The sequence below is a fragment of the Zootoca vivipara genome, chromosome 13 (assembly GCF_965207765.1).
Source record: "Zootoca vivipara chromosome 13, rZooViv2.hap1.1, whole genome shotgun sequence".
NCBI lineage: Eukaryota > Metazoa > Chordata > Lepidosauria > Squamata > Lacertidae > Zootoca > Zootoca vivipara.
In genome coordinates, this window is record NC_142596.1 from 38,640,099 (window position 1) to 38,660,981 (window position 20,883).

The 20,883-nt window shown below is 43.2% G+C and overlaps 1 protein-coding gene across 20 annotated transcripts in view; it reads right to left on the reverse strand.

Moving 5' to 3' along the window:
- The window catches only part of SNX29 (sorting nexin 29), a 258,108-nt gene that overhangs the window by 129,335 nt on the left and 107,890 nt on the right, over positions 1 to 20,883 (reverse strand). For all 20 annotated transcript variants that reach the window (XM_088656766.1, XM_088656772.1, XM_088656768.1 and 17 more), the window contains 3 exons: positions 14,347 to 14,463; positions 880 to 935; positions 366 to 447 (listed from right to left, as the gene is read on the reverse strand). In XM_088656766.1, the coding sequence (XP_088512892.1) occupies positions 366 to 447; positions 880 to 935; positions 14,347 to 14,463 (255 nt within the window). The remainder of the gene's footprint in view (positions 1 to 365; positions 448 to 879; positions 936 to 14,346; positions 14,464 to 20,883) is intronic.

Consider the following 20,883-nt stretch of genomic DNA (forward strand, 5'->3'; position numbering starts at 1 on the left):
GAAGAATATTTAAAACATCAAATCAGAGCATGAGAAGAAAGCCAGGATCTCTGTTGCAATCCGCCACGCTTTAATTAATCTTCGCATGCATTTAGAACTCCACCCCAAACAAGAAATTTTGCTGTTCCAAATGTAACACACTTATTAATGACATTAAAGCATCACAACTTTCCTACATACTGGCATACAACTGCACTCTGCATAACCAAAGAACCATATCAACATAAATCAAAGCTGAGACATTTCAACGATTACCAGGCCTGTGAATGATTGAAGGCACTTTAGTAAAATACTTGGAAGAGTTCATTGGAATCCACCACCACCCTAAAAAGAGAGAGAGATCCCTTCAAAGTCATGAAACTTACCTGGTAGACATGAAACGCGTTGGCTGCTTTCCCACGCAGAAAGACCGAGGGGATCCAGACATTTATAAGAGCTCGATTAGATCTGAGGAAAAAGAGCCACAAAGCTCTCTGTATGTGCAATCCTGAAACAAGGCACAATGTAGTAAACCAGAAGTGGGCAGCCTGTGGTTCTCCGGGTGCTGTTGGGACTCAAACACTCATCAGTTCCAGCCAGTATGACCGACAGGGATGATGGGAGTTGTAGTCCAGAAATGTCCGAAAGGCCAGAGGTTCCCCCACACCTATAATAAGCTGTAAGCAGGGCCTAGTGGGTGGTTATATTATTTGCCAACCTGCCCCCCCCCCCCAAAAAAAAGGGATACGTGGAATAATATTGCAAATAAACTGTGCATTAGTTATACTGCAGGCCGGGGATATCCTCACATATAAGAATTTGATTCATTATTTCATTATTTCTTCCCTTGGAGCTACTGCAAAGAAGTCAGATCAAGTCACAAACCTTCTACCAACTTACATTTCAAAATCGGACAAGCTCTGGTCCTCAGATGTTTGGCTCAGATCTCCGGGAACCTGCAGTTGAAAGAAGAGGGGATTAAATTGTGTTTAAGCAATGGTATTGCCTATCTGGTTGACTCAAAGCACAGAGATATGGGGCTGGACATTCCCAAAAATGAATATCTAAAAGCAATAGGAGGTCACCTTTCACCCCAGTGGCCCCTGTCAGAACAGAAGTCTGGGTAGCGCTTCTGTAATTTTGTATGTTATGTGTATATTCTCGTCCCACTTTAAAGTTTTTTTATATATAAAGTAATGGAAGACAGATGCCTAAATAAAGTTTCTCACCTCTTACCTAACCTATCACTGGACAGGGCTGTTGTGAAAATAAACTGGAAGAACTCCGTGTACATCACCCAGAGGATACAAACATAAAAAAATAAAACTAATAAATCACATGATCGTAAAGGTCTCACATCTGTTTTATCACTAGACAGGGTTCGCTGCAATCTGTCTTCCTGGCTGGGTAGCCTTTTAACTCAAGTTTCTTTCTTTCTTTTTCCTGCAAGGAGAAAAGCTTTCTGAAGAACCTCAATTAACACATTTGCACTAGTGATGTTAACTGATTAAAGAAATGGGGTTTTGATAAAACAATTTAAATTTGTATACTGGGGGGGGGGAGATATTCCTCTCCTGGGGTGCCAAGTCGGGAGACACGTCCTCACATCTAATTAACTCTTCTGACAAATTCCAACCACAGTTACCTAAGAAATAAGCATCATATTCTATATGATTTGATGCTTAATTATCCTTCTGATTTTTAGAATCACATTTTTTTTAAAAAAAGAAAGTGCCTAGATGTTTTTAGCATGCACAATAATAACCTTCAAAGCAAGCACCACACAGTTGCATTTTGGACATCAGTAACTCTAGCACCAGGCGACCTTTAAATCGGTGTCCTTTAAAATGCAGTACCTTCTGATGTAATTATGCCCCCATTATCTCTGCCATCAAAAGTTGCTGATTATTTTACCTAGAGGAGTTTCAGGTTAGTGAGCTGAAGGAATTATTCATGAAGCATCTAACCTTTGCAAGAGACATTTAGAAAATTGTGATTGGTGCTAATGCAGCTCTAAGAGCACAATCTTCCACAGCAAGTTGTCTAACATTCCCCCCCCCCTCGTGGTCCAGTCTGACCCTCCACTAAGCCCCCATGGATGACATGTAATGGGGATGGCTACTGTGGCCAAGACTGAAATATTACATACACGGTTTTTATTATCTCCCTTTTCTTTTTGCCAGGTGTGGGGAACATCTGGCCCGGCAGATGTTGCTGAACTACAACTCCCATCATTCCTGGCCACTGGCCATGTGATGTGAGTGGTCCATCACCAATGGTTCCCCAGACTTGCTTTCTGCTGCCATTGCCAGAAGATTCAGAAGAACAAATTGCACAAAAAATATGCTAATCCTAAAGTTTCTAGGGTCGATTATAACACTTAAAAGTCAAACGCTGTCTCTTTTGCTGTCAATTAAAACAAAAGTCAAACTGTTTGGGACATCCCACCTGGCATGTCCTAAATCCGTTTCGGGGGCCCGCTGGTCAGTTTAATCTGGCCCCTTTATTTCCTGGGGTAAAATCTCCAAAAAAAAGCTCAACAACTTCAATCCTAAAAAAGGTCAACAACTTTGGTCAGCCATCGTGCATCAAATCTGGCCCTCTTTGAAAAAAGTCTGGGCACCCCTGGGTTAGACAGACTGTAATTTTAAAAGATTAAGAATGCATTCCTTGTGGAGCTGTACCCAGAAACTTGTCTGAAACAAAGCCATTAGTAGGTTTTCTGCACATGAGTCCAAACCCTCTCACTTAAAGTACACTATAACAGAATTATAATAAAGATTCATATTATTTTAAAGATGTATACCTGTTATTTATATGATTCCCCAAAGCATCTTAAAACAGATTATTCGATCCAATGCTATCCAAAGCTATTAAGAGTCCCCTCTTGGGGGTGATCCAGCTAAGAGAGATGCTTGCAGTGTTGTGTAGTGTGGTTAAGAGCCAGTGTGGTGTAGTGGTTAAGAGCGGTAGACTTGTAATCCGGGGAACCGGGTTCGCATCTCTGCTCCTCCACATGCAGCTGCTGGGTGACCTTGGGCTAGTCACACTTCTCTGAAGTCTCTCAGCCCCACCCACCTCACAGAGTGTTTGTTGTGGGGGAGGAAGGGAAAAGAAAATGTTAGCCGCTTTGAGACTCCTTCAGGTAGTCATAAAGCAGGTTATCAAATCCAAACTCTTCTTCTTGCAGGAGGAGAGGGGGAAATAATGTTAAGTACCTCTCTTCAGCTCTCTGGTATTATATTTATAATTTTTTGTCTGTTTCATATGCAAAAAATTAACAGAAAGAGAAAGCTGCAGTAGGAGGGTTCCTCTTAGAAGATAGTAAACTAGTAAAATTTGGAGATGGTATTAGATAACTTAACCCTGATGTTTTGCTTTACAGGCAACTAAAGTACATGCTGATTATTTTGGTTCCACCCCTAGAGGATCATCCAAGATCAATGTTTAATGAATAAGTTTAAACAACAACAACAACAACAACAACAACAACAACAACAACAACAACAACAGAGAGGCCTTTGCTCCAGCTGTGTTGCTGTATGTGGCAAGTCCAGGAGAAATAGTCAATGCACATATAGTTGTCACTTGGGTTGGGGCATCTCAGAGGAGAGACAGAACATGACTTCTGCCTCCTCTTTTGCTGGCGAGGCAGCAAAAGATATTGGGGGGGGGGGTGGGGCATGTTAGCAAATTTTCTTATGCAGATAGAGTCCATAGGAAAAATGAATCTTGATAACACTTTACTGCGGAAGCTGAACAAAACAGTGTATAACAGGCATCCCCAAACTTCGGCCCTCCAGATGTTTTGGACTACAATTCCCATCATCCCTGACCACTGGTCCTGTTAGCTAGGGATCATGGGAGTTGTAGGCCAAAACATCTGGAGGGCCACAGTTTGGGGGTGCCTGGTGTATAATCTGAAGAGAAAGGAACAGAGGGGTTGTATCTTTCTTAGGTCAGGCCTTGTTCATATCAGGAAGATATATACAACTAAACATACAGAAGAAAACTCCCACAGAACTCAACAGCCAATGAGGGTGGTGTATTCCCTCACTGAACATCAGTTTAGGAAAGCTTTTAATATTTAATAGATATTTTAATATTCTGTTGGAAGCCACCCAGAGTGGCTGGGGAAACCCAGCCAGATGGGCAGAGTACACATTATCATTATCATTATTATCATCATCATCATGCCCCTCTGACTGGTTACTAAGCAACAACACCTCCACCCACCTCTCTCTTGGTTGGTTGGCTTTAACATTAGCCCTTAAGTTGGAAACTGAATGATTACTGCAGCTGACCTTAAAATGGGGTGGGGGGACATGATTTTAAAAACCTATCCCCAGCTCTCTGGGATTTCTGCCACTAGGGTTTCCAGACTCAATAGAGGACAGGACTTCTGTGCCTTTAATTTCCCTGCTCTCTTTTGAGTCTGGAAACCTTAAAGAGAAACTAGCAGACCCTTTGTTTAATTTCCAAGCAAAGGGTCTGCTGGTTTCCAGACTCAAAAGGCAATTAAAGGCACAGAAGTCCTGTCCTCTATTGAGTCTGGAAACCCTATCTGCCACTGATGTTCTGTGGAAAGTGCATGAAAAACAGCGCTACCAACCCATCCAGAAAGTCTGCTACCGGGCAGTATCAGAGGTGACTGAACCTACATCAGGTGTGTGTGTGTGTGTGTGTGTGTGTGTGTGTGTGTGTGTGTGTGTGTGTGGTGTGGCTTCTCCAGGAAGAACAGGTCTAATATTAAGGCTGCATGGTAATATACTGTTTGCTGATTAATTCAGCGTGGGCTTGGCGGCAGAAACACCAGATGGGATCAGCATCATCAACTGAGACCCCTAGCACATCTGCTGCAGATGCAATTGGACATTAAAGTCATCCATTGAAAACTAACTTCCCAATTCCCATTATTGTACCTCAATTTCAGCCCCGCAGGGGTACATTCGTAAGTAGCAGCAATCACAAAGGAGCAACAGGGAGAAATAACTCACGGTAAGATCTTCCCTGCGCATACAGACTCGCGTTCAATGCACCTTTTCCTGACTTCAATGAGGAAGTCATTTGTAAGAGTTCTGGAGGAAGCCTAAGTCATTATGCTAATGCAATGTGATTTTAGATGTACATATTTTCCTCTGTGTTGTGCGGCAACCATGGAAAGGGGCCCAAAATCATGATGAGCAAAATTTATGCCTTGAAAAACTGCAGTGATGCAGGTGAACAGTGCTGAACAACAATCTACTGATCAACACCCGTTTGCTATGAGATTATAAAGGTACTGCTCATAATATTTTACCAATTATTTATTATCATAAACTAGCATTCATATAGCATGTTGAACTGTATTCAGAGAATATACCCTAAGAAGGCTTTCCCAAACTTGGGTCTTCAGCTGTTTTTGGACCACAGTTCCCATCATCCCTGATCACTGGTCCTGCTAGCTACGGATGATGGGAGTTCTAGTCCAATAACAGTTGGAGACCCAAGTTTGGGAAACCTTCCCTATGAATACTTACAAACAAAGGCAAGTCATTAACTTCATAATGCAGACTGGCTGGGAAAGCGCCCTGGGGGTGATTGATGGCAGCTTACCTAAAGCCAGACATCCCCAAACTGCGGCCCTCCAGATGTTTTGGCCTACAACTCCCATGATCCCTAGCTAACAGGACCAGTGGTCGGGGAAGATGGGAGTTGTAGTCCAAAACATCTGGAGGGCCGAAGTTTGGGGATGCCTGCGTAAAGCCATATAGACCGTTCATACCTCTCTAAGGCCTCACACAAACTGGGGACATCCCCTCTCTCCCACTTAGCCACTTCATTGCCCAAGCTAACCTGTTTTCTTGGAAGATGATGCAAATGTTATTACGCAACTTTTAAAAGAGGAAGCCTCCAATATTAACCCTCTCGGTCCCTACAAGTGGCAGGTGAGGCCTCAATTGGTGATGCCACCTCTGGGAGCAGCAGGGGTGCTATTGAACCACCATGATAGGAGCTTCCCAGTGGCAGCTCCCCATATGTGAGATGGCCACCATGGTGAGGTGCATCTGTGCATCTGTGGTACCTCGGTTTACGAACTTAATCCGTTCCTGAAGTCCGTTCTTAAACCGAATCAGTTATTAAACCGAGGTGCGCATTCCCTAATGAGGCCTCCCGCTGTCGGTGCCCTTCCACTGTTCGGTTTCCGTTTGTAGACCAAGGTAAGGTTCGGTAACTGGAACACTACTTCCAGTTTTGCGGAGTTCATATACCGAATCGTTCGTAAACAGGACTGTTCTTAAACCGAGGTACCACTGTATTGACTTCCAAGTGGAAATTGAAAACATTAGCTAGGCCGGGGGTCCCCAAATTTACCTCGCTGAGGGCCGGTGCCACCAGCGCCAATCGCACTGTGGGCCGGAGCACACGGGAGAGTGCGCCCATACACGTGTGCACACGCAATTCTGCTTCAGTGTATCTTCTGCTTCAGTGTATCTGAAGAAGTGTGCATGCACACGAAAGCTCATACCTATGACAAACGTAGTTGGCCTCTAAGGTGCTGCTGGAAGGAATTTTTTTATTTTGTTTCGACGCAATTTCCGGCGCACTTCCGGGTTGCCAGAACACCGGAAATGGCTTGTGCGCATGGGCCTCCTCTGGCCCGGAAGTGCGCTGGAAATGACGCTTGCACATGCACGCAAGCTATTTCTGACGCTCCCAGCGACCTGGGAGTGGGCAGCCGCGCCGCTCCGGTAAGAGCAGGCAGTGGCAGTGGGTGGCAGGGGTCATCGGGGGTCGCATAAATGAGTCTCGCGGGCCACATCTGGCCCCCAGGCCTTAGTTTAGGGAACCCTGAGCTAGGCACTTGATGGCTGAAAGACACTGTTTCTGACAATGTTGGTGAGAGAAAGCTTTTAAGTGTAACTGCTTTAAGAATGCTTTTAACAGTGACGATTCTTAAAAAGTTTTAACTGTCACTCGGGTAAGTCAGAATCGTGGCTGAGTGGGAATTTGAACCATGGTTTCCCAAGCCCTAGTTCTGAAATTCTAACCACTGTACCTCTCTGCCATTGATTCATATCTTACACCAGTATTGTGGTCCAGCAGGGGACAGAATAATTTTAAAAACAACACCACAGAAAGTGGTGGAGGAGGAGGAGGAGGAGGAGGAGGAGGAGGAGGAGGAGGAGGAGAAGAAGAAGAAGAAGAAGAAGAAGAAGAAGAAGAAGAAGAAGAAGAAGAAGAAGAAGAAGAAGAAGAAGAAGAAGAAGAAGAAGAAGAAGAAGAAGAAGAAGAAGAAGAAGAAAGTTGAAAGAAAAGGGATTGAGGCTCACTGGGAGGAAGAAGAAGCTTCGTTCTCTACCTAGGAAAGGGAAAGAGCCGTATGTTCTTTAAGCTCAGCACTAGTTTTGAATGGTCCCAAAAGTTCCCCTGCAACCGTTGCGCAGAAATCACTTAAATACCTCTTTGCAGCAAATTATACTCAATTTTCTTGAAGGGTGATTAATCAGCAGCAATTAAGTAGCAAGTTACTCACAACAGAAACACATCTTGCATACACATTTCGATATATTCCCTTCATTTTGCACCAGCTGACGCAGAATAACTCGCAAAGACTTCACATCATTATGGTCTAGGAATTCGGAGGAAGTATTAAACTCGGGCATTTAGTTTAAAGTTGGTCTTTCAAAAAGAAAGTCTGGGGAGAAAAAGTGAACACTAATATGCTAAGAGGGGGCAAAAACCACAATAGATAGATAGAGAGCAAAACCGCTAAGCTCCACCCTCTCTCTTTCATAAAAGAGTCTTCCTAGTACTTTTCATTTATATTACCGCTTTTCTATATTTACAGCTCTAGCACAACCTGGAAACTGAACCAGATTTTTTAATATCTAGTTGCTTCACTCCATGATGAATATAAAGGGGCAGAGGGAATCTTACATTTTTACATTCCCTTCCCTTCAGCTATGAATAGCTTAAATATGTTGTATTGATGGAGAGTGCTTATTATTCCACATTTCTCCAAAGCTGGACATCTTTAAAAATGCATTTGATGCTAAGGGTACTTCGATGACTCGGAGGAATGAAGTGATTAAACAACATTATTGCAGCTGGAGACTTTTGGCATTTATCATCTGATGCTTTAAAGACATTTTGAAACGGGGGGAGGGCAGGGGGGAACGGAGAGCATCAGCGCACATGCTTTAAGTGCATAAACAGGTAACAGACCTATCACTGGCAACTACACATAAAAAATGAAGCCGCAGAGTTGGCCAAAGACCCTCCAGAACAACCAGCAGTCAAAGAAGACCAGTGATGGCCAAACGTGGCCCTCCAGCTGTTTTGGGACCACAACTCCCATCATCCCTAGCTAACAGGACCAGTGGTCAGGGATGATGGGAACTATAGTCCCCAAACAGCGGGAGGGCCATCACTGAAGTAGACAGTACTGGCCAAAATGGGTCCGTGTATTATACGCTGTTTGTGTTGGAGGGAAATTCTCATTTGCTTCAACAGGGTGTCTCCCCCCCCCCCCAGCAAAATTGCAAATGTCGGTGATAAGTTCCCAATTGGGACCACTGTGATTTTGCTCCAAAATTTATAGTTAGCAGTACTGCTATTAAACTCTAGTCCATGCCAATGTATTTGTGAAGCACATAATAAAGAATTCTGCCACCTAATTATTTTATATGGCTTCAAAAGGACAAGAGTCTGTTGCAAAGGACACCGTCTCCTTGTCATCAATCATAATCTTATAATGATATCCCGCCCCCCCCGCCCCCCCACACACTAGTTCTCTTCTTGAAGACATTCTGACTAAATTTACAAACATACCAAATGTTGGGAGATCAGTTTGCAACTACATCAAGAAATCGGGTGGAAATGTCCCATTTCTTATCACAGATGATGACAATGAAGATGAATGAAGTAAGACAACATCCGTATAGTGCTGAGCATTTTCTGTAATGGAAAATTTACCACTACTATATTTACCTATGGCAGGAATATAAGGGAAAGTATAAAAAGTGTGAACTGTGGGAGATATCTACCCTGGTGGACAGGAAAAACGGTGCAATCTATTTAACATGACCCAGAATAAAAAATACAATTCAGGCTCCTTCAATAGTCAGATAAGGAGGAACTCAGGACAGGACCACGAAATGGATTTGAGAGAGCTGATCTTGAGCTTAAGGGGGGACATAGGGGAAATGAGGAAAGAATTTACAGAAATGAAAAGTGACTTGAATGAGAAAGTGAAAAGCTTGGAGGAAAATTTTTGATAAAATGGGTACGAAAACAGAGGATAACGCACCAGCTCTCTGATACCAACACGCCAGCCAAGAACCAGCCAGTGTCCTTCCCATAACCTCAAAGTAGCTGTCTTACTACAAAAGAATTTCAGAAATAGACTGGAAAGAGAAGTTGCTGAATTACAACTTATCACCAAGCTCAAAACCATGGAGGGACCTGGTTTGAACAGAGACATAGGATTCTTATCTCATTATACATGATAAAGCGATCTTCAGCCATCTCAACCCTTGCTTTTTCATGCAAAACCATTTGCAGTCGTTTTCAGTCATCAACAGCTATCAGTCAGTCAATCACCCACTTCCACCACCCTTCTGAGTGATACCCCCTCCCCACCCCACCCCCTCCCCACCCCTTCTCCACATAGGCGCCTGGGGACTCCTATTTCAGTGTATCTGAAGAAGTGTGCATGCACACGAAAGCTCATACCAAAATAAAAACTTAGTTGGTCTTTAAGGTGCTACTGAAGGAATTTTTTTATTTTACTTCGACCCAGACCAACACGGCTACCTACCTGTAACCACTCCTACTTAATATATGGAAAGATCAAGGCGCACAGGGGTTTTTTAAATCATATAGTAAGGAAATCCCTCTACAAAATCTGGGTAAAATATAAAAATTTATTTGAACCAAAAATTCCGCTCTGGACTTCACCAATAGAAGCCATTGCGATGAAAAGAAAAAACATGAGAAACAATTGGCCTACATATAGAGAAGTATTAGAAATTAAAGAAGGAAAACCAACATTGAAGAAATATGAGGAAATTAAAAATTATTTAACAGATTGGCTGCAATATTTTCAATTAAATCAAAAAATCGGAATAGATTTAAAACAAGGATTGGCAATAGAAACATCCAAATTTGAAATGAATTTAATTAGAATTAAAAAGAAAAATATATCCTTGCTATATGATTACCTCCTGGAGTGGGAAACAAAAGAAGAACAGACCAAGGCAGTAATGATCAAGTGGGCCCAGGACTTTGGATATAACATTCAGTTGGAGCAGTGGGAAAAGTTGTGGGCAGAAGACATGAGATTTACTGCATGTTATAGTCTGCGGGAGAATAATATGAAAATGTTCTACCGTTGGCATCTCACTCCCCACAAATTGGCCAAAATGTATGAAGGGGCAAATCCACACTGTTGGAGATGCAAGAATGAAATTGGGTCGTACTACCATATGTGGTGGACCTGCCAAGATATTAGTAAATATTGGAATAATATTTATGAGGAAATTAAAAAAATTATTTAAACAACCAATTAAGAAAAGCCCGGAAATGTTTTTGCTGAGCATACTCCCACCAGATATTAAGAAAGAAGCAAGAACTCTACTGCTATATGCAAAAACAGCAGCCAGGATCTTAGTGGCAAGGAAATGGAAAAGCGAGAACTTGCCCACAGTAGTAGAATGGCAAGCACTTATGCTTGAATATTTACAGCTGGCAAAACTAACCAACTCAATAAGAGAAGTACCATCACAAAAAATATCAAAAGAATGGAGTGCCTATAAAAAGTACTTAAGAATGTACTGTCCAAACAATTCTTTACTAGCAGAAATAGAGTAACGTTTGAAAAATAGAAAGAAGCATCAACCCGTGGCATTGAAAGAGTTTGATATTGTATAATTAGGAGGTCTGGAAGTAGTTAAGATACAACAGGAAGAGATATATCAGTCATAAGCTGTTCACGTTGCGAAAAATTTTTTTCGTGTGTGTTTGATTATATATTATTTACATAATTCTTTTTTGTAATTTTTGTTTTTGCTATGAACTTGTTGAATTGGAAACCATTCTGTATATCGAAGACATATCTGTATAAATTGCTTTTTAGACAATAAAGTTTATTTTTAAAAAATTATTTTTTAAAAAAAGATAAGTTCCCAATTGGGACCACTGTGGGAGACAAAGGATTACAGCCCGCCACCCACCGCCACCCAATAGTAGGGAGTCCCATGCTGGGTCAGAGGGCTCCCACTGGCAATTTATGTGAAATGAAAGTGCTTCTAACACCCTGTTAGAAAAGGATGACATTTTGTGAGTAGCAGCTAAGCAACCTGCATATCAAACCAACAGCATTTGTTGAATTTATCCTGATCGCACAATTTGTTTGTTTTACCTGCAGTCTAGGTTTCCCTACTTATTGGCAGTCAAGAAATGATATTTCACAAGCAAGACTGAGGGTCAAAGTACACTCAGTAAGCAAATTTGATGCCCAATGTTCAGCTAGACTATGGCGAAATTAAACAGAGCTATTCTACTTACAAAATCCACCCTCTGATGTACCATTAACTTGCCCTTAAGATTTTGCTCCAAAATTTATAGTTAGCAGTACCGCTATTAAACTCTAGTCCATGCCAATGTATTTGTGAAGCACATAATAAAGAATAATAAAGAATTCTGCCACCTAATTATTTTATATGGCTTCAAAAGGACAAGAGTCTGTTGCAAAGGACACCGTCTCCTTGTCATCCATCATAATCTTATAATGATATTTTCCCCCCACACAAACTAGTTCTCCTCTTGAAGACATTCTGACTAAATTTACAAACATACCAAATGTTGGGAGATCAGTTTGCAACTACATCAAGAATCGGGCAGAAATGTCCCATTTCATAACACAGATGATGACAATGAAGAGGAATGAAGTAAGTCAACATTGTGCTAAGCATTTTCTGTACCACTACTAAATTTATCTATGGCAGGGAGGACCCATTTCTTTAAAAATGCATTTTCCACAAAAGTAACGAATGAATAAATAATACCCTTCCAAGTTAAGCTCTGGCATGGCCAAAGTTACCTATTTTTACAGATGGCTTTCCCAAGACCCTCTTTATCCTGCTGTTCCATTCTGTAGAAGTGCTTGCATTTCTCACACTGTTTATGAAACCCCATGAATATGGCCTCCCCCAGACCGCTCTGCTTGACCCTTGCCACAAACCAAATCCTCCTCTCCCCAGGTGACACCCCTCTCCAGCCTAGCAACTGTTGCTTCTTCATCTTGGAGTGTGGCGTAGGACCCGAAAAAGAGCCTTGCTGGGTAAGGTCCACTGCCCATCTACTCCAGTATCCTGTTCTCACAATGGCCAAACAGATCCCTACGGGAAGCTGGGAAGCGGGACCTGAGCACTGTAGCCTTCCCAATCCTTAAAATTCCCAGCAATGATCATTCAGAGACATACTGCCTCTAACAATGGCAGTAGAACATAGCCACCGAGAGCCTAAATCCACCATAGATTTTCCCAAGATTTGCCCATTTCTTACATTGTTTATGAAACCCATGAATATGGCCTCCCCCAGGCCTCTCTTCTTGACCAGAGGTCCCCAAACTAAGGCCCGGGGGCCGGATGCGGCCCAATGCGGCCCAATCGCCTTCTAAATCCAGCCCGCAGATGGTTTTTACATGAGTAGAATGTGCCCTTTTATTTAAAATGCATCTCTGGGTTATTTGTGGGGCATAGGAATTCGTTCATATTTTTTTTCCAAAATATAGTCCGGCCCCCCACAAGGTGTGAGGGACAGTGGACCGGCCCCCTGCTGAAAAAAATTGCTGACCCCTGTTCTTGACCCTTAAGACTTTCCTCAAACCATACCCTCCTAAAACCACCCAGGTTGGTGGCCATCACTACATCTTACGAGAGCAAACTTCACAACTGCAGCACCTACCAAAGATTTATTACGTCTACAATCTCCATCTTGGAGCAGAGGCTGGAAACCTGGCCTTATAGTTACCAAGTCGTGCCTGATGAAGAGTTCTGGAGAACAAGGAAGATTGCCAGTATCCTGTGACATGCTGGTTGGTTCCAATAAAATTATTGCCCAGCTATGGATTTTGAAGAGCTGCTCCACTACCCCTTATGGACCAACATGATTACCTTTGCTTTTTAAAGCAACAGCATTAGTTGTCTGCAGCAGTTTTCAATTTCGTGCTTGCCTTGGGCCATTCATTTAGATATTCTTCCTTTTCTCAAAACCAGATCAGACCATCTCAAGTTTTGTGTTAGTCAAAGAAGGATGGACTGCATTTTTGGATCTAAGTTTGTGAACTTTAGTCACTGCGGATGTGTTGTAGATTACTCCCTGTAGAAGAATGAGCACATTTGCCCAGTCTCCTTTGCGTACAGGGCATTTGCATTCTTGTGGATGTAAATAAAACTGGCAGCTCAATAGATTTTGCTGCCACACTCGCCAGATTAACACCAGTAAAATATATTTGTAATCTCCAGTGAGAAGATGGGGGGGGGGGGAATCCTAGAAAGAGAAAGCTGTCTGTGGTTATCAAAGCTTCCCACACCCACGTGTCTCACTGCTATTTTAATTTTCCCACCTCCCCCTTTCCTGCCCTTGCTGAGAAATTTGGGAACTGGTAGCAAACACTTGTTTTAACAGCTGCTTATACAACCCTATCTGTTAAGAGACAGATTACTTTATCTTTAACCTCTTTCAAAATGTCTTATCCTCTACTTGGATAAATAAAGCCAAATGTTCAAAGAAATGACACACATGTACGTGTGTGTGTGTGTGTGTGTGTGTGTGTGTGTGTGTATGCATGCCTCAAATTTGAGCATCTGCACATTTATAAATATTTTTATAGAACTGTAAAGCTGGAAGGGTCACCCAGGAATCATCAAGCCAAACCCCCTGCAATGCAGGAAATACAGCTAAAGAATTCCTGACAGATGGCTTTCCAACCTCTGTTGAAGAATCTCTAACGAAAATATCTAATGGCCCATCTAGTCCACCATCCTCTTTTCACAGTGGAAGCAGGGCCTGAACAGAACAGCACCCTCTTCATTTGCAATTCCCAGCAACTGGTACTCAGAGACATGCTGGAAGCAAGAACACAGCCACCATGGATAGCAGCCATTAACAGCTTCCTCCTCCAGGAATTTGTCTAAACCTTTTTTTTTTAAACCACCCAAATTCATGGCCACCACTGCCTCCTGCAGGAGTGAGTTGAACAGTTTAGCTATGCACAGTGTCTATCCTGAACCTAGCTTCAAAGGCCCTTTCTGGGACTTCAGTCTTGATAAACAGATCAAGATTACTATGGGTATTATATATTTTTAAGAAAAAACCTACCGGTCCTCTCAAATCAATGAGTTCCTGTCTCATCTGGGTCACAAGAGCTTCTTTAGCCATCAAAGCACGGTGCAGCCTCTCGTTGAATTCTATTAGTTCCCCGTGCATCTCCGCCACCTGGAAAACAAGCGATACAGTTTATTCATTTTTTGAAAGCCACTTCGTTTTTATATTGTCAACAAAAGAAACTACGTTAGCGGGCAGCGAATATAGTGTGTGATATCGAGTGAGTACATTCTGCAGACAGTGGCCAGGCTCCCATATAACACGATAAGCCATACTATGGCTTAGTGAGTATGTGCAAGTTTGCTGGAGAGGAGCTCACAGGCCTCCTATTTCCCTTTTTGCTACTGCACAAAGATGAGCCAATATTGTATAGTATACCATCCAAACCAGGGCTTCTGGCTGAGCTTTTGCTTGCTAGCCACAAAGTGTGAAGAACCTAGAAACTGCAGGATACCATAAATAAAACTAAATAACTCAGCAGAGGGGGATTTGAGGGAAGTCCAGAGGAGGGGAGGGAGAATAATTGTAAATAACATGATGAATGAGATTCGTGTGATTAATTGTTATAAAATTCAATAAATATTCCAAACCAAACCAAAAAAGAACATAGAAACTGCCTTATATCAAGTCAGACTACTGTGTCCATCCAGCTCAGTACTGTCTACACCAAGCACCCCCAAACTCAGCCCTCCAGATGTTTTGGGACTACAACTCCCATCATCCCTAGCTAACAGGATCAGTGGTCAGGGATGGTGGGAATTGTAGTCCCAAAACATCTGGAGGGCCGAGTTTGGGGGTGCCTGGTCTACACTCTACACCAGGCACGTCCAACAGGTAGATTGTGATCTACCAGTAGATCACTGGATGTCTGTGGTAGATCACTGCTAGATCACTGGCACCCCTAAAAAAAGCTTACCCAAAATTTTCCTCCTCCCTAAAAAAAGCTGAACAACTATGACCTGAAGCCCTAAACAAAAATGGGCCTCCCTCCTAAAAGAAGCTCAACAAGTTTGACCTAAACCCCCCAAAACAGGGCTTCCCTTCCTTAAAAAAAACTCAACAGCTTTGACCTGAACCCTCCCCCCAAAAGGGGGTAGATCACTCCCAGTTTTTAACTCTGTGAGTAGATCACAGTCTCTTGGGAGTTGGCCACCCCTGCTCTACACCAACCAGCAGATGACTCTTCAAGGCTTCAGGTAGGAGTTTTTCCCAGCCTTACCTGGAAATGCCAGGGATTGAACCCAGGATTCCCTGGGCGCAAGGCAGGTGCTGTATCACTGAGCTATGGCCCTTCCTGCCTGGCAGCCTGCACATCCACATGGTCCTCATAAGCTCCGTAGCTCAGGAGCAGAGTGCCTGCTTTGCGTCCTGAAGGTCCCAAGTTCAATCCCCAGCATTTCCAGATAGTTATCCGAGAGGATACTGTTTGGAACCCTGGAGGGCCGCTGCCAATCAGTGCAGGCAATGTGGGCCAGTGGCCTGACTCAGTAGAAGACAGCATCTTGCATTCCTATATTTGGCTCATTCCTGCGTGTGGTCCCCACCCCCCTGAAAGCAGACAGCTGAGCTGAAGAAGTTGATGCTACAATGGCTCTTCGTTGGAACTTACTCATTAACTCATCTCGGAAGGTGTTGGGCTCTACTTAAAGGGGAAGGGGTTTAAAACAGAGGTTGGAAGATTGGGAAAAATTATGGAAACAGAACTTGAAATTTACTGTGTGTAATCTTCTAAGAGAAAATATAATGAAAATGATGCATAGATGGTATCTTACACCAGTAAAACTAGCTAAGATCTATCACAATCATGATAATAAATGTTGGAAATGTAAGAAAGAGGAAGGATCTTTTTATCATATGTGGTGGACTTGCCCACTAGTAAGGGATTTCTGGGAGAAGATTTATCATGAACTAAAGAGAGTGTTGAAAAACACATTTATTAAGAAAGCAGAATCCTTTCTATTGGGTATAGTTGGAAAAGAGATTCCCAAGAAAAATGTTAATTTCTTTATGTATGCTACAACGGCGGCAAGAGTATTATTAGCCAAGAACTGGAAGACCCAAGAATTACCAACAGTGGACGATTGGCAAATGAAAATGGCTGAGATGACCAGGAGAATACGCGACCGGGGAGAAGAAACGACAGAAGAAGAGTGGAAAGATTTAAAAGTTTATTTTAAAAAATATGGTAAAATTGTATATTGAGATTAGATTTAGAAGTTTATAGAAACGGCGGATTTGAGAATTATGTTAAGTAAATTGACGTATGAGAGATTTGAAATTGCAAGGAGTTTTAAACAATGAATTGGAAATTGCTAAAGATGAATGAGAAATGAACGGCAGATAGAGGGAACTCGAGGAAGTCCCCTCTTACAATGTTAAAGGAAAAGGATTAGGATATTTTGATTTTTGTGTTTTTCTTGTTATTTTTGTAATGTTATTTTTTCTTGTTATTTTTGTTTGCATTTGTTGTGTTTAAAGTGTTGTGTTTTTCTGTAAAACCAATAAAATTATTTAAAAAATAATAAAAATAAAACAGAGGTTGGATGGCTGTCGATCATTGGTTCCTGGGCTGTGATTCCTGCAATGCATGAGGTTGGACTAGATGCCTCTTTGGGTCCCTTCTAGCTCTACAATTCTATTTACAGGTAGAACATGGGTTGCGCTGTGGGTTAAATCACAGAGCCGCCCTAGGGCTTGCCAATCAGAAGGCTGGCGGTTCGAATCCCCACGACGGGGTGAGCTCCCATTGCTCGGTCCCTGCTCCTGCCAACCTAGCAGTTCGAAAGCACGTCAAAGTGCAAGTAGATAAATAGGTACCGCTACAGTGGGAAGGTAAATGGCATTTCCGTGTGCTGTTCTGGTTCACCAGAAGCGGCTTTGTCATGCTGGCCACATGACCTGGAAGCTATACGCTGGCTCCCTCGGCCAATCACGCGAGATGAGCGCCACAACTCCAGAGTCGGTCACGACTGGACCTAATGGTCAGGGGTCCCTTTACCTTTACCTTAGCTGTGTTGGTCTTGCATGCACACGAAAGCTCACACCAATGGCAAACTTATTTGGTCTCTAAGGTGCTACTGGAAGGAATTTTTTTGTTTGTTTGTTTCATCGACAATTCTATGTCATGCAGACCAGGCTGCAGTGCTCCCTTGACACCAACCTTTTATTATTATTATTATTCATTTCTATTTGCATCGTGCTTTTCTGTTCTACTTAATTCTGTTACGGGGGTAACTTCACAGCCTCACTGGATTTAATTAAAGATAACCTAGTTAATTACTACGTGCTAGCTTGTTCAGATAAGATCAAGCGTGTACTTATTCCATGCTAACAATTAGAGCATTATGTATTCACACCCGAGTTGCCGCCTGAATAACAGTCCCAGGGTGATGGTTCTACCCTGAACCTATGAAAGTAGCTAGGAAGATTATTTAATCAATATAAAACCATATGGAGAAACATTAATATTAACGGTGCATTAAATAATCGTGCCTGTTAGACCATAAGGAATGCCAATCTTTCCTCAGAATTCAAAATCAGGCATGGACGTGTAAAGCAGACACCCAGTTCTGAAATTCATGTACTGTACTGTATGCAGATTGAACATTTGAAAAGAAGGAACGTTTGAAAAGAAGGAAAGGAGGGCCATTTTCAAACTCAGAATTTGTTTTTGCTCTAGGCCACATGCGAGTCTTTCTGATCATGAGAACAGCCTACTGCCGTGATGGGCAACCTTTTGAGCCTGGTGTGTCAAAATTCACCAAAAAACCGAGCATAACTCAGGTGGTGTGTCACTTCGAGAAAAAAACCATAGTTTAAATAACAAAAACGTATAATTGTAATATATAACTGTATTTAATAAACTGAAACCTAATTATTTAACCAAATCAAACCAAAAAACCCTTATTTATCACAAAGTGCCCAGAGTTTTTGAGATTTTGGGGGGGAGCTGCTGACCAAAGTTGGAGGTTTTTTGGGGGGGTGCAAAAGTTGCTTTGCTTTTTTGGGGGGTGCCCCAAAGCTGCTGCGCTTTTTGGGGGGGAAAGAGAACAGAAATAAATGACGAATAATACCTTCGCTGGAACTAACACGCAGCACTGACGTAGTCTGCCAAAGCGCAAAAAACCCCAGCACAGAACAGGTTAAAAAATGAATGCTGTTACACCCAATCATAGTCTGCCAAAGCTCCAGAAAAAAACAGCACAGAAAGGGTTAAAAAACCAATCTCTGGCTACCAGCAGCAGCAACAACAACAAAAATTACCTGGGTTTTAACAGTGGAGACAAGCTCTAGTGGAGACAAGCTGTAGGAGGAGCGGGAGAACAAATGGGGGGGGGGGACAACAACAGCACGAATGGGCCAATGGGGCGCGTGCCAGCAGTGAGGGCTCTGCGTGTCACGTCTGACACGCGTGTCATAGGTTCGCCATCACTGGCCTACTGGATCAGACCAAAGGCCTGTCTAGTCCAGCATCCTGTTCTCTCAGTGGCCAGATGCTTATAGGAAACCCACAAACAGGGCCTGAACACAACAGGACTCTTCCCACCTGGTATGCTCAGCAAGTGGTATTCAGAGGCACTGACAGTGGAGGAAGAATGTAGTCATTGTGGCTAGCAACCATTGATTCTGACCCTGGTTTATACTGCAGGGTGCCTGGTCCTCCAGATATTGGTGGGACTACAATTCCCATCATTCCTGACCACTGGAGTTGTAGCCCAGTAACATCTGGGGGGGCAGGCGTTTCCTGTCGCATAATAGCCCTGTCACAATATTGCTACTGTACCGTAGCAGCTGATTACTTGTGCTTCAGGCAAGATTTTGAAAACCCCTGCTTCAAAGATAAAACACCAGCCAATTGAAGAAAACCTCTGAACCAGCACTATAATAAATCAGGGGTGCCGCAAGAATCTCATGGACAGATCTCTGCTCTCTTTCACCAGCTTTTGTCAGTGCTCTAAAAATGTCCAAACTAGGGCTCACATTTCTTTAAAAAACAAAACAAGACAAATGTGCACTCTCTCCCGCTCTAAGCATAACTTATTTCACAGTGTGGACAAGAGTAAAAAGGAAGGACCATATATATACACAGCCTGAGCTTGTTGGAGGAGAGGAAGGAACATAAATTGTAATAAACAAATCATAATAACAAGCAACGGTGACATCTTGTCTTCGTAGCACCACCATCTCCCTAAAGACAGCTGTGGGGAACCAGTGGCCCTCCAGATGTTGCTAAACTACAACTCCCATCAGCCCCAACAAGCACGGCCAATGGACAGGAATGATGGGAGCTGCAGTCTAGCAATACCTGGAGGGCCAAAGGTTCCCCACTCCTGCCCTAAGGGTTCACAGGTTGGAGCAGAAGCTACGGTGGAACAGAAGATCTTTCTCATAGCACATTGATGCACAGGAGCAAGCCTCTAGTTAAAGGTGCTTGCTTGGTGGCAGACAACATGTTTGCATGCAAAAGATCCTCATTCCAATTTCTGGCACTTCCAGGTAGGAAGCCACAGAGGGGAAGACCTCTTATGGTGTACCTTGGAGAGCTGCTGCCAATCCAGTTGACAGTATTGAGCTGGACAGACCAAAGTTCTGACCTGACCAGCAGTACGTTCAGCTCACAATGCCTTATTCTCCTCTATCATCTTTCCCCAACCTGATGCCCTGGAGATGCTACTGGGCGGGGGATGCAGGTGGCACTGTGGTCCAAACCACTGATCCTCCTGGAATTGCCGACTGGAAGGTCGGCGGTTCGAATCCTCGCAACGGGGTGAGCTCCCATTGCTCTGTCCCAGCTCCTGCCAACCTAGCACTTCGAAAGCATACCAGTGTAGTAGATAAATAGGTACTGCTGCGGCGGGAAGGTAAATGACGTTTATGTTCGCTCTGGCTTCCGTCACGGTGTTCCATTGCGCCAGAAGCTGTTTAGTCATGCTGGCCACATGACCTGGAAAGCTGTCTGTGGACAAACGCCGGCTCCCTCAGCCTGAAAGCGAGACGAGCGCCACAACGCCATAGTCGCCTTTGGACTTAACCGTCCAGGGGTCCTTTACCTTTTTTACTTTTTGTTTGCTACTGGGCGACAACCGCTACCAATGCCAGCCAACGTGGCCAATGGTCAAGGACAACAAGGTTTGTAGCCTGAGGCATCTGGAAGCCAGCAAGTTGCCGGGAGGTGCAGGGAGGCTGCTCTGGGATCTTCTGTTATTCTGAGCATGTCTTCCCTGTCATTGCTGTGTCACTAACTGTGCTATTTCAGTTGACAGCCTCTGTCAAAACATCTGGAATGTTACTGTAGCTTTTCGCAACGTCTCATCAAAAGGGAGCACAAGGCTTCAGGACAGGGCAAGCTTGGCACATTTGAATCGCTTATTTCTACTGAGTCAGCCATTCTCTTTCTTTTCGATTGTTTTCGTCTAAATAAAAAATCTACTCGTCCTAGTAGCATTTTTGGAACCTCCACTGCGCATGCCGCAAGATCCAGCAGGATCCACTTACTAAGATAAAGTGATCGGATGTGAGGAGGGGGAGAAG